We start from the raw sequence: 14,843 nt of genomic DNA on the forward strand, positions 1-14,843 counted from the left end.
GGTGACCAATAGTTTGGTCAAAGAGGTAGCTTTTAAGGAGCATCTTAAAGGAGGAGAGAGAGGTAGAGAGGCAGAGCGACTTAGGGGGTGAATTCCAGAGCTTAGGGCCTTGGCAGCTGAAGGCACTGCCGCTGATGGTGGAGCGATTAAAACCCAAAGTAAAGCAAAAGCCTGTCGTACGTGGGTCCCTCGCCAATTTCTGACCTTTACGGCACGATCCACGCAGACTTACGGCTGGAGTGCACTGGAGGCCTCACAGATTGTCGGCCCCAACATCTTCTGAAGCAACACTCCCAAAACAGGCAGTTTGAAATAAACAGGTTACCGCCTTCATTAGAACATGCATGGAGGAATGTCATGCGACCGTGTTAAGCATTTGTTTGTTAATTTCAATGATTATCCTCGGCTCCATTTGCTTATGCTGGGTGACATTTGATAAAACTGAATGTCTTGAGGTTATGTGACTGAGCTAGGATCAAAACTTAGGCCTAAAGATTATGTTGTCTGATATTGTATGAACACTTGAAACATCTTTTTAATGTGACGTTAATCCAAGGCCCCCATCAGGTGGATGTAAGTGATCCCACGGGCACTATTTCAAAGAAGAGCAGAGGAGTCCCAAGCCAATATTTATCACTCACCCAACATCATTGAAAAAGCAAATGCTCTGGTCATCGTCACGCTGCTGGTTATGAGGCTTTGCTGTGCACAAATTGGCTGCCTTGTTTCCTACAGACAGTGCAGCACTCCCTCAGCACTGCACTGGGCGTCTCAGCCTAGATTACATGCTGAAGTCTCTGGAGTGGGACTTGAACCCACAGCCTTTTGACTCAGAGGCAAGTGTGCTACCCACTGAGCCAAGGCTGACACCTCTTTGGTCAGTTCTTCGATGCATTTTAATCGCGCATCTTTATGTACCTCTTTCAGCTAACACTGTTACTTGTTTGTGATTTCTAGGAAGTGAACGAGGCTTGCAAATATATTAATGCAGGTCTGGAAAAGTACTACCTCACGACAATGTACATCATTGAGTTCATACTGGGGCTCATAGGGAACCTCACCGTGATAGCCGGCTATGTCTTCTGCCTGAAGAAATGGAAATGCAGCAACATCTATCTCTTCTTCCTCTCCGTCTCAGATCTCCTTTTTATTTGTACCCTTCCGATGTTTGTGATGCAATATGCAAATGACAGCGAATGGTTCTACGGCGAAGTGTTCTGTAAGTTCAATCGGTATTTCCTCAACTCTAACCTCTACTTGAGTGTCCTCTACCTGACCTGTATCAGTATTGATCGATATTTGCTCGTGAGAAACCCAACAAAGCTCCACTGGTTCCAGAAAAAGCAGACCGCTGTTGCAATCTGTATAATTTTGTGGATCTTTGTCACCGTGGAGCTGATACCCATGTTAACTTTCATTGGCCCCAAGAACATCACAGATAACGACGAGCAAATTATAGTATGTGTCGATTACGCCAGCTCTGGGGATCCCTGGCACAGTATAATTTACAGCATGTTCCTCACCATTGTTGACTTCATGCTCCCGCTGGTCATCATGGCTTTCTGCTGCATTAGAACAGCAAACAGCTTGAAGAAGATCAGCTCACAACGTCACAGGAACATTAACCTTGAAAAGCCTCATCGGCTCGTCATATTGGCATTGGTCATTTTCTCAGTACTCTTTACTCCTTACCACATCATGCGAAATACCCGCATTGCCTCCAGAATGGGCCATCTGAAACGATCATCATGTACCTACATCGGCATAAAGGCTGGCTACGCTATCACGAGGCCCATCGCTTACCTCAGCTCCGCCATAAACCCCATTTTCTATTTCCTGCTGGGCGACCGATTCAGAGAGACACTCCTCCGCAAGTTGCCGTTCTTTGGCCCAAGACTGATGCCGCAGCCTTCAAGCACGGGGCAAAGCTAAATAAAGAGGCCTTTCATTTGGGCAAAAGGGAAGTGTGTTAAGAATGGTCGGTGGCCATTTTATTCTCAGCCGGTTTTTTTTGCAACATGGCTGGAACGTAGCTGGAGGTATTCTGAATGCCATCGGCTTGTGCCTCACATATCCTTTAATTGTGCTGAACTGTCTCAAAATTCCTGCTTTCATTGAAGGGAGTTGTTCAGAAGCCTGAAACTGCTGGTGAGAAAGCTACTACATTAATGTATTCCCGTCCTTAAGCTCAGCAGTGTCGCTGGTGTCGATTTTCGGTTTCAGAGGTCCAGAATTGGCCAAGTGTTCAACCATTGCTCCTAGCCCTAGGCTACTCTTACTGGGTCGAGCTTACCAACCAAGACAAGGGGGGAGAAATTCGGTATCGCCCCATTTGGGGCGCAATTATCGGCAGGGCGCAAAGTTTAGCGCCTGCCGCTAAATATCGCCTCCAACTGCAAACTTGGCTTCTATCACCCCAGAGATGATTTGAGTGCTAAATCAGGCGCTGCACACCTCTCTTAAGGCTCTAACGCTAAGGAGCGAGGCGCTACCTCAGAGCGCTAGTGAAGCTCATGTGATGTCAGTCAGCAATGGAACACAGACACACTGGCGCCGGCCAGTTCTTAAAGGGGAGGGTTGATCTTGCTCTCCATCCACACCCTGCTCATTGCAGCCTTGAATCTCGGCCTGGAGAGACCTGTACATCAAATCTGCTGGAAAGAACAATGGAGAGGCCCAGGGAAAGAGCTCAGAGTGCAGCCCCCATAGTCTCTTCTAAATCGATGCAAGGAAGGTCAAATCAAAATGAACCTGCAAAGTGCTGCTCAGTCCCCAAAACTCCTTCACACAGCATTGAATCTCTCCAGTAGTCTCTCTCTCTCAGAATGCGTGGTGCAAAAATGTCGATGACAAAAAAAGGCAGGAAGCGGTCGCCTTTAAATAGCGCTCCCCCAGTCCCTTCCCGACTGCAAAATGCTTCCCTCAACCTGTCGTTGCTAGCAGCAGGCAGTAAGGCAGGGGGTGCCACTCAATATCCGGTCCGGGGCGCTACCAGGGCGTTGCACGCTCGACTGAAGTCACGATCTGCGGGCGCAGGAGATCGTGGCGGTCGTGTTTAGCGCTGCCGCAAAATGTCTGGTCAATTTCGCGAGCAGCGCAAACACCGCCGTGCCCGGGCGCTAGTTGTTTTGCGCCCCATTAATGCCCTCTTATGGCACTAATGGGAGGCGCAAAGCAACCGAATTTTTCCTCCAAGGTTCAAGGGCATGGCGCTGGGCGCCGCTAGTAAGAGCTGGGTGGAGTTATCAGGACCCAACTGCAAGCAAAACCACCCTTCTGGGTGCGGGTATTTGCCATGCAGAGATGTCAGCTTTAGGGCTCACCCCATACACCCCACTGCTGATAATATTCCGGGAAAAAGGAAAAATGTTTGCATTGATTCAAACAGTATTTTTTTTCATTGCGCTTTTATTCACTATGATATTTATTCCACGTGAGGCAGGTTTGTGCAGTGGCTCTAAATTTATTACAAGGGATTGCAGACAGTATCATTGCACAGTATACCTGACGTAAGAAAACTACTAGGCACTTGGTCTAAGCGTTAAACAAAGCTTTAATCAACTGTTTTACAACATGGAGGTCTAGTTGTGTCCTTCACTAGTTCCTGTTAAGAATGTCCTGCGCAAGCTGGGCCCGTGCCTGAGTATTTATACTCTCCCTGGACAGCACCACCTGCAGGCCACTCAGTATTATTTCATAAGTCTATCTTTCATGAATGACCGATTCATGTCAATACCATAGTGCTGAACCATGGAATGTGAGAAAGAGGTAACATCTGCTGGTTGTTCTCTACTAAGCACATAATCTATTCACAACAACAACTTGCATTTATATAGCGCCTTTAACGTAGTGAAATGTCCCAAGGCGCTTCACAGGAGCGTTATTCGACAAAATTTGACACTGAGCCACATAGAGAGGTATTAGGACAGGTGACCAAAAGCTTGGTCAAAGAGGTAGGTTTTTAAGGAGCGTCTTAAAGGAGGAGAGAGAGGTGGAGAGGTGGAGAGGTTTAGGGAGGGAATTCCAGAGCTTAGGGCCCAGGCAGCTGAAGGCACGGCCACCAATGGTGGAGCGATTAAAATCAGGGATGCTCAAGATCCCAGAATTGCACAAACGCAGCGTGCTCGGAGAGCTGGAGGGCTGGAGGAGGTTACAGAGATAGGGAGGGACGAGACAATGGAGGGATATGAAAACAAGGATGAGAATTTTAAAATCGAGGCATTGCCAGACGGGGAGCCAATGTAGGTCAACGAGCGCAGGGGTGATGGGTGAACAGGACTTGGTGCGAGTTAGGAGACGGGCAGCAGAGTTTTGGATAAGCTCAAGTTTATGGTTTCCATTAATGAATAGCCAGGAGATATCGCAACAGGGGAGCGAGCACTGTTCACTCACTGCATTTTCCTGTTTTCTCCCCATATTTATCAATACAGCACTCATCCACTTCGAAAGGATGAAAGTCTGAGGGAAACTGGCTCTGAGATAGTCACTCAACCCAACTGAACTACCCTGACTTGGAATGAGGGAAAAGTTCAATTCTCCCCACTCCACTGAGTTCCCAATCTCAGCCACATGCCTCTCCCACTCTGCTCAGCATCTCCGTGTAAAACAAAAAAACCTTTCAAGCAGTTTTTTGTTATTATATTGAGACGCGAAGGGGAATGGTCAAGTCCCATCCAGTTTTGAAAAAGAGTTCACCCGAAACGTTGACTTTAATTTCTCTCCACGGATGTTGCCTGGCCTGCTGAGTTTTTCCAGCATTTTCTGTTGTTATTTCGGATTTCCAGCACCTGCAGTATTTTGCTATCGTACCAGAGTTGAATAGAAAGAATTAGAAAAATAGTCACTGGACGATGCCAAGCTTGTAAGTGGAAGGAACGGTTGTGGGAAGTGAGGAATTCCACTGTTCTCTGAGGCCCTGGGAAAGTATGAGTTAGTAGGGCACATAAGAACATAAGAAATAGGAGCAGGAGTCGGCCATTCGGCCCTTCGAGCCTGCTCCGCCATTCAATGAGATCATGGCTGATCTTCTGCCTCAACTCCATTCACCGGCCCTATCGCCATATCCCTTGATGCCCTTACTAGTCAGAAATCTATCGACTTCTGTTTTAAATATACCCAATGACTGAGCCTCCACAGCCCTCTGGGTTAGAGAATTCCAAAGATTCACCACCCTCTGTGTAAAGAAATTTCTTCTCATCTCAGTCCTGAATGGCCTACCCTTTATCCTGAGGCTGTGGCCCCTGGCTCAATGCAATGAGTCTTGATTTCAACAGTAAGGAAAAATGCAGAAGGTAGGCCATGCAGAATGGTTAGTGCTTAAGTTTAAAGAGAACATATATTGGTCACGTTAGCAAGAGAAAGGCAGCAATAATTTGTTATCGATTCATGTACATGATTTAATACAAAGTACTTGCACACTTAAATCAACCAAAGATGGTCTAACCTTTCATTGGAACCACTTGTATGAAATTATCCTCTTTACATTTGTTGAAATATCGACATTTCATCTCTTTCTCTGAGGCTATCATGAGGGCAAGTCACATGTATTCCCCTCAGCTCTATCGCTCAACAAGGACTTCACCACACTGATATGAACAAATAGGAATGGCATACCACAACAACATTTTCATAACTTTTATTAATTTTGCTTATATTATCATATAGATAATTTGACCAAAATAATCACGCTAAATGCTGTGTTGAATGTGCAAGAATCTGCATTTTATACAAACACCAATGTATCATGAAAAAGAACTTTGTATATAAAAATAACATTAAAAAATTCTCTATTTCTCTATTAGTTGTGTGTTTATTTTATTAAAAGCTGTGCTTTGTAACTGGAAAATACTCTGTTAAGAGAACGAAATAGTGAAAGAATAATTGCAAGTTTACAGATTTCGATCTATATCCATTTCATTACTTCTTCTTTGCTGAAAGCCAGAAATAACACGTTCTGTAACGGTGGACCCTTCGTGTCCTCTCTGTAGCCTTTGATACAATCGCCCATCCTCCTCCAGCACATGCAACTGGAAATCTGGGGGCCAGTGTAGAATTAAAAGTACTTAAACAGACTCACACATCTTTAAACCGTGTTAATAGCTCAAACACTGTCACTTTAAGAAAACGGAAGTAAATTTAGTGAGGCATAAGCCATTGTCTCCTTGAGCGGGAATTTCCTGGGAGCGCTCCTGTTCCGCCGTCATAACTTCGCCGGAAGTATGGTGTGAACGGACTGTTGACAGCACAGCTCTGGGGAAATTCCTGGCAATTCTTTTACCTCAAGCCCTAATAACAACAACAACAACTTGGCCGCGATTTCCACTACCTTGGCGGGTCCGGTGTCGCCGGGGTCGGTGGCGGGTTGCAACCCCGCTGCTGGCTCCAGTCCACTGTCCAAAGTGATCTTACATTGATTGAGCTTGTCAAGCCCGCCCAACGCGTTTGCCGGCCAATTGAAGGAAGTGGGCCTGATGACATCATTTGACGACGCGTCAGCAGCCAGTTTCTTTAAAGGGACCATGCGCAAACACCAACAAGCACTGCACACAGGTGCACGCCTGCACCCAGGCTCTCCCATGACTCCCTCCATATGCTTATGGAGGGAGTCACAGCACGCAGGGAGGTTCTCTTCCCTTCCAATGGGCGGAAGAGACCTCCCCTGGAGATCAACACAGCCTGGTTGCACATTGCACAGGAGGACACAAGCAGGGATGTCGATACAAGGATCAGGCTGCAGTGGTGCAAGCCTTTCAATGATCTCAATAGATCACGAAACATTACGGCAAAGCCACACTCACTCTCATCCTGCTGTGCCACTCATCACATCCCCATCACTCTGCCTTCCCTACCCTACTCCTGCACATCCTTACTCACACCAACTTACCTTGCACCTTTACCCATCCCTCTCTATCTACATTATCACTTCCCAATCTCACTAGCCACCACTTACACTCACCCTCATCCTAGTGCAATCATACCAATTAACAACACAAAAGGGTAGGCACTTGGGTGTTTTATCGAATGTTCATGTGAAGTTTCTGTTAATGTGCTGTCAAAAATTGAAATCTTTATTTTCAGCACTTTGCGTTCTTGGACAGATTTGTGTGCACCTTTGGAAGTGGCTTAGTGAGTTGCAGTGAATGGTGAGACATAACTGTATCCCCCGCAATGGTGATGAGTGTGGAAGGGATGGCTTAGGCATTGTAGGGATGCTTTATGGTGTTGGTGTGGGGTGGTGCCAACCTGGCGCATCATATCCCAAGGCAGCCAGGGTGTACAGCGTCAAGTGAAGTAAATCTGGACATGGTGAAGCCATCCCTGGCCTCCTGAGCAGCCTCCCGAGTGCTGATGCCCTGTGTCCTATGCAGCATCAGTTGATTGCGGAGAAGGTTGGTGTTGCTGCTGGTGTTGGGGCTGATCGTGGTGGGATTCTGAGGACCAAGGTGAGATAGTTTCAATGACACTGATGCTGAAGTAATAAATGGCAGGTGAAGTTGAGATGACAGAAGCAATCTGTCAATGGTGAGAAAGGTTATTCCAATGAGGTGACACTGGATACAGAGTTTGCTCCAAACACTTGCAACCTGCATAAAGCTCAATCTGTCTTCCAAATGCAGTAAGCAACAGCTTCTGACTTTGGAAAGTGAACAGCTGTGAGATGGGAGATTTTATAGCACATTTGTAACTGTCAAGTAAAGAAATGATATCATGGTGACACAACTCCTGGCCTGCTTACCTGACATGATCCCCAAGCAGTGTGGACCCCGTGGGCAACCTTGTAAAATTTAAAGGTGAGTGCAAAATAGTTTTTAAGTGCCTGTTAACAAACACTTAATCATCTAAATTGCCTCCCCCGCCGCTTGGTGTTGGATCTGTTCAGCGATGACAGACCCGACATCTGGGAAAGTCGTGTGGCGGTGTTTTATCAGAAGGTTCCCTACCCGCTGACAAAAAATGTTTTCCCACCAAAAGCACCCGCTCCCCCCACCCCCAAAAAACTCCTCACCCCCTTTAACATAGTAAAACGTCTCAAGGCGCTTCACAGGAGCATAGACAGAAGATCATGGCCAGCGCGCCTGGGATTTTCCGATATGCGTGGCAAACAGGCACGGCTCCCCTCCTCCCCTCCTCCCTTCTCCAACCCCCACGCTACTAGTCCAGCTCTGGAACTCAGCAATCATACTTAACCTGCATACCCTTTTCAACTTTGCCGCTTTTCTGCATGACAAGCAACCAGGCTGTCTCAGTAAGAATGCACAATGCACGACACTCTGTAAAACACTCATCGCCAGAACTTATTGGCAGGCATCCATTCAGCGGGTGCAATCTTGAGGTCAACTTGCCAAACAGGTTGGCCAATTTCCAAGCCACATAAAGGCAGTGAAGAAAAGAGGACTTGAAAAAGGAAACAAAATCTCCTCCATGCCACCCCTGAAAGCTCTCGGGGCTGCGGAGATCCAGTTCTGTGGACACCAATCGTCCTCTGGACCATTGCTCATGTGTGAGACCAGACCGTGAGTACTCAATAGAAGAGCAGTCTTGTCCTCCCCCGAAATCCATACCTGTACACTTTCCAGTACAGGAGTCGCTGGGTAGATGAGTGGGGTCATTTAGTCCGGCATTACCATCTACTTCCCAGGCTTCCCTCCACTGAAATTCAATTCCCTCCACTACATTGCCATCAATCTCCCCATTCTCACCCCTCTCCCCTTCACTATCATCCATTTAACCCTTCCCTTCAGTTGCTCGTTCTCTCTCCTCTTCATTGCCATCTATATATCCCCTTTCGCTGATCTTGTGAAACTGAGGTGATGAACACAAGTTCCCTCAGACATGCACGGGTAGGAAGGGGACACAGACACAGGTACTGGAGTAGTGTCGGGATCGCGCATAGGTGTCTTTCCACGTGCAAGGGATGTCCCATAGTGAAGTGGTCCTCCTCATTTAAATGGTACAGAACTGAATCCTATCCTGTCAACCTTCCTTGGGGCCTTTTATTGCTGGAAGGGTGTGAACCCTTCTAAGGAGGTTGTTTTGAAATTCAAGGATTATATAAGATAGGACTAGAAATTGGCCTCCTTAGCGCCTCCTATTATCGCCTCTGGTGTGACGATGTTACCGCCACTCGTGAAATTCACCTGACGGTTTGCGGTGGTAGTAACCCCTAGCGCCACAATCTCCTGCGCCCAGAGATCGTGATGTCATCCAGCTGCGCAGAGCCCCGGTAGCGCCCTGGACCCAAACTTCGGTTCCACCCCCTGCAGCAGCGCCGGGCGAAGACACCGGCAGCTGCAGGAGGCATTGATCAGGAGGCCGGGCGCTTCGGGGGTGATGCTTAAAGGGCGAGGTGGCCGAGGTAAGTAAAAAAAATTCTGAAGTGATCTTTCTCTTTTTTTTCCCCTTATCTTCGCCAGCGCACGATCAGCCCGGCGCTCAGCTGCAGGGCATGGGGCTGATCGGGCCGGATCACGGCTGCCGTCGGGGACCAGGTAAGGTTTCCCCTTGCAGAGCCTGCAGTGATGGCCCTTCCCTTTAAGGGAGGGAAGGAGCCTTCCGAAGCGGCAGTGCTGCACGGCGCATTGTGCAGCGCTGCTCACCTCCCGCCCTGCCTGCTGCCTGTTGCGCTCCAGGAAGGAAGTGGAGTGCTTGATTTAGCGCTGCACTTTCTTCCTAGAGCGCAAAAACCCAATTTTTTTAAAGCTGGGAATCATTAGAGCCTGGTGCTAAGTTCCCCCGCTTTCAAAAGTTACCATCCCCAAACGGGACGATACTGAATTTCTCCCCTAGTGTTTAAACAGTAAGAAGTAGGTTTTTGCCACTCAGTGGATGGGGGGAATTTTTATTAGACAGTTTTAAGCTTTATGTGGTGGTATTAAGTACTAAACTGCTGAGGTTCTTTGCCTAGTGAATGTGTCTCTGTAAACAGAGGAAAGTGCACCTTCAGCCCTCGTTCTGCTAAAGACAGAGAGGTAACAGAAGTTGAAAAATCACGGCTGTACTAATAGGATACAAGCAGATATAAATGTGCCACTTAGATGTATAAGTTTCCCTAAGATCAATGGAAGTGAGATGTAAGCCAGTTAGTCCAGGTACAGGTACCAGTGCAGAAGCTGGATTTACCCAGGAACAGAGGGTCCAAGGGGAACAGATATCGGCCTAGAAATTCAGTCTGGACACTTTTGGGGCGCTAAAGTCGGGCGCTCGCTAAAGTTAGCGCCCGCCGGAAAGTGTAGGCCACATCGCCGAAATTCAGTAGAGTTGGCCCTAAGTTTGGCCGAGCGCTGAAACTGGTGTTGAAATGCTGTGTTCCGGCGCTAAGCCGGCGATGCGGCCTAATAATGCCAAAGCCCGGCGCAGCGCAGGTGCGGTCATGTTTTGATTGACAGCAGACACCCTGACGCCGGCCAGCTCTTAAAGGGGGAAGGGTCAACTTTGACTGCTGCCACGCCCTGCATACTGGAGCCCTGCAGCTAGGCCTCAGCACTACTGGTGTGCCAAAATAGCGCCTGGAGCAATGGAGAGGGCCCGTGAGCGAGCGCAGCGCTTCTCAGAGCATGCTCTGAGTGTGCTCATTCATGGTGTGGAGAAGAGAAGAGAGATCCTGTGCCCGGACAGTGGCAGGAAGGCTCCCAGGAGCCAGTACAGGAGAGCCTGGGGCAAAATCGCCCGCAGGGTGTCATCCACCTGTGATGTCCCCAGGAATGCGGACCAATGCCGCAAGAAGTTCAACGACCTCACTCGGATGGTGAAGGTGAGTACCCTTTCCAGTGTCCCCCTCATCCTTGCATGTGCACCTCACATTATGGGCAAAGGGACCTCAAAGGCCTAATGGGCAGCCCTCCTCCCGCAGCAATGGCACTGGCATGATCATCAATAGCACTTTCTGCACTTAACACACTGGCCAAGCTATTCGACCATGGGAGGCAGTGCACCCAGCAACAGGGCACCACACTGGCCAAGCTATTCCACCATGGGAGGCAGTGCACCCAGCAACAGGGCACCACACTGGCCAAGCTATTCCACCATGGGAGGCAGCGCACACAGCGACAGGGCACCACACTGTACTTAGAGGCCGTCCTTTCTCTTGCAGGCCAAGCTGGCGAGCAATGTAAGGAGCCAGGCTGTCACTGGTGGAGGCCGTCCCGAGTACCAGACGCTCACTGATCTGGAGGAGAGCATGGCACGACGCATGCGTGGCCGGGTGACTGGCCCTGTCGCGATCGGCGAGGCGGACCCTGTACTGGTACCCACTGGTAAGGACATGACCGGTTGCACCTCTCTCGTTGCCCTCGCGCTTCAGATCTACATCCTTTCCCACTGACCGACAAGTGCGCATAATGCACCACTCAGGCCTCCCTCGCTGACGGCCTGTCCTCACTCTAAAGCTACTCTTGTGCCTTCCTGCTTTCAGCTGGTGAGGAGGAGGTGGTCCCTGAAGCGCAGAGAGCCAGGCCCTTGGAGGAGGAGGACGTCGAGGACCAGGAGGAAGGCGGCACATCGGGGGAACCCTCCTCCGCGCCAGGGGATGGCAATGGAGGGGAGACGTCTGGCCTGCAGGAGAGCCAGGGGGAGGTGTTGGAGGGGAGGGCCGAAGCTGGTCCCAGTAGGGTGGACGCACACGGGAAGGCTCCGGCAGCATGCCGGCCTTCTGCCCAGAGGGGGGAGGTGTTGGAGGGGAGGGCACAACCTGGCCCAAGTGGGGTCGACGCACGCGGGAAGGGTCGGCCAGCTCGGCGGCCTTCTCCCCGGAGGGAGAGTCCGCCCTCCAGTCCGGACACGGTCCTCGCCCAGGAGGTGCGCGTCCTCGATGAGATGTCGGTGGCGTCTGAGCGGCGCCACCAAGAGTTCATGGGGGTGGTCGAACAGATGCCTCACGCCATTGAGTCCCTGGCTCAGAGTGTGGTGTCTTTCGGGGAATCACAGGCCAGGGGGTTCGAACAACTCATGGCAGCGCACGACAGGGGTGTCCAGCAACTGGCCGCAGCACACGACAGGGGTGTGCAGCAACTCGCGGCAGCGCAGGACGCGGGTGTGCAGCAACTGGCGGCAGCGCAGGACGCGGGTGTGCAGCAACTGGCGGCAGCGCAGGACGCGACTCGCGAGATGAGTGGTGCCGTCCAGACACTGGCAGAGCTGATGCGGGCACATACCAGGGCAGTTCGGGCACTCACTTCTGTCACACTCGCTGTGGCACGGAGGCATCGCCATGGCACCCGCCGCCCTGCTGCAGCACAGCGGTCTGGCCTCCCCCAGATTGCTGCGCTTGCTACACTGCCAGCCCGGCCGAGTGCCAGTGTCTCTGGCGAGCAGCGCGCACCTGCCATCAGCCAGCTTGCCCCCAATGGTGCTGCCGACACTGCCACTCCCCCAGCCAAGGTGCGACGAGCTGCTGCTAAGACTGATGCTGCCCAGCCACAGCTGCAGCAGTCAGCAGGCGGCCCCTCCCGGGCCAGGCCTCGTCTAGGCCGACCCCCAAGGGCATCTGCCGACACACTTTGTGGCCCTCATGAGCCTTCCCCCAGCCTCGCCACACCCGCAGGGCCCAGGTTGAGGCGGAGCAGCAGGTCGGCCAGGGGCCGGAGAAGCCTGTCTAAGGACTCGCCCTCTCGGCACACCCATTAGAGTGTGGTGAGAGCGGTTTCTTTTATATTGGGGGGCTTGTGTTGTGGGGGGCATTATTTTGTTAAGGCCGAGGATCAAGGCATTTTTTGTTTTCATGGGGGTGTCTCTGTTGTGGGGGGGGGCTTATTTTTGTAAGGCCGCTGTTGAAGGCCTTTTGGATGGGCAAGTTTTGTTAGTCCTCCCCAGGTTTTGGGAGTGACAGATGTTTTTGACTGTTTTTTGGGGGTCTTGTCTGTTTTTCTGTTTCATGTGGGAAGGGCCCTGAGTTTGTGAAATAAAGCTTTTGATTTATTCAGCATGTCCAGGTGTCATGTTTGAAGTGGTTGTTGCGTTAACCGGCTGAGGGCTTGCGGAGCGGCTGCCTCAGGTGCGTTCATTGCCACAGGCCATTCCCTGACAGGGGGCCTAGAAGTGTCGATCAATAAGCCCCCAGCGGACGGCCCTTGGCCCTTGTCGCTCCCTCCTGGGCTGGTCCTCCTCCTCCTCCTCCTCCTCCTCCTCCTGCTCGTCCTCCTGAGGTGGTGGTGCAATGCCAGGTGGCAGTGCCTGAGTCCTGCGGATAGCCAGGTTGTGCAGCATGCAGCACACGACGACGAACTGGGAGACTCTATCCGGCGAATACTGAAGAGATCCTCCGGAACGATCCAGGCAGCGGAACCGTTGCTTGAGGACGCCTATCGTTTGCTCGATGATGTTCCTTGTGGCTTGATGGCTTTCGTTGTATGCCTCCTCCGCTGGGGTCCTGGGCGCGCGGAGCGGGGTCATGAGCCATGTACACAAAGGGTAGCCCTTGTCTCCGATAAGCCATCCCCTTGGTGGAGGCTGTGCCTCGAACATGTCAGCCACAGTAGTCTGGCGCAGGATAAATGCATCGTGGCTGCTTCCTGGGAAGCGGGCATTGACAGCTAGGATGCGCTGCCTGTGGTCACACACCAGCTGTACATTTAGGGAATGGTAGCCCTTCCGGTTGCGGTAATCCTCGGCATAACCACATGCGTGCAGTCAATGGCGCCCTGCACCATGGGGAAGCCCGCGATCCTGCCAAATCCGACTGCACGCTGCTCCTGCCTCTGTCGGGTCATGGGGAAGGAGATGAATTGGTGTCTCCTCGCGTAAAGTGCATCGGTGACCTGCCGGATGCAGCGATGCGCAGCGAACTGGGAGATGTTCGCTACGTCCGCAGCAGCGGCTTGGAAGGAGCCGCTTGCATAAAAGTTCAGAGCCACCGTGACCTTCACTTCCACCGAGAGAGACGTCCTGCACATCAGCTGTGGGCGCAGATCTGTGTGAAGCAGCTGGCAGATCTCTGCAACCACCTCCCTTCTGAAGCGCAGCCTCTCCACACAATGCGCCGCAGTCATGGTGAGATAGGACACCTGCTGCCGGTATTGCCTGAGTGGGTAAGGCCTACGTTGCCGACGCCTGATGGCCCCTCTGCGTCTAGGCATGGCTGGCCCTCTCTCACAGCGTCTGCGAGCCCTTCGCACATAATGCTGCAACTGAGGGTTGGCCCCCCATACAGCCCCCATAATAAAGTTGAGAACAGATAAATCACAATGAATCAAATGTCAAAGCACTGGCCAGAAGCCAAAAATACCTCTCCTATGTTGTCCCAAATCTGTAAGCTCTGTCCCTTGGTCTCTGTCCAGAAATCCAAAGCAGTAAAGTCATTGCAGCAAAATGGCTGGGCTTTATAGGTCAGTGTAAGTGCCCTTTAATTTGCGCTCCCCGAGGCCCACAGGGCCTCTTTTGCGTTCCACCTCACAGTTCTTAGCAGCGCCACGCCCACATTGGGCGGGCGCCACTGAATTTCCGGTTTGGGGCGCACAAACAGCGTTGCACGACGATATGACGTCATAAGCTGCGCGCGCACCTGAGCGGGCGCAAACACTTTGCACCGGCGCTAAATGTCAACTGAATTTGGGCGTCGGCGCAGATCGGACTGCGTTCAGGCGCTAAGTGTCTAGCGCCGGAAATATAGCCCTTTTATGGCGTTAGCGGCTGGCGCAACCCACTGAATTTCTAGGCCATCATCTCTGCAGACAGAGGTGCCTCACTTTGCCATCCCAGAAGGCGACCATCAAAGGAAGGCAAGGCAACCAGCTCAGAGGGACGGGGTCATATACGCTCTGGCAACATTACAGTTGTAAGATTCCAAAAAACGTAATAAAACCGCTGCTACCGTGTGGAGATCGAAATTACAAACTGTGATGAAATATATT

At 51.1% G+C, this 14,843-nt stretch overlaps 1 protein-coding gene across 1 annotated transcript; it reads left to right on the forward strand.

Annotated features, from left to right (window-relative positions):
- The first annotated feature begins 948 nt into the window (after positions 1-948).
- LOC147115499 (succinate receptor 1-like) lies at positions 949-5,800 on the forward strand. The gene has a single exon (XM_085989787.1). It carries the CDS (start codon positions 1,018-1,020, stop codon positions 1,930-1,932), a length of 915 nt encoding a protein of 304 aa, XP_085845913.1. The 5' UTR covers positions 949-1,017; the 3' UTR covers positions 1,933-5,800.
- Positions 5,801-14,843: the final 9,043 nt, after the last annotated feature.

Source organism: Somniosus microcephalus, chromosome 6, assembly GCF_052327205.1.
Source record: "Somniosus microcephalus isolate GS21.2 chromosome 6, FLI_Smic_1.0, whole genome shotgun sequence".
Lineage (NCBI taxonomy): Eukaryota > Metazoa > Chordata > Chondrichthyes > Squaliformes > Somniosidae > Somniosus > Somniosus microcephalus.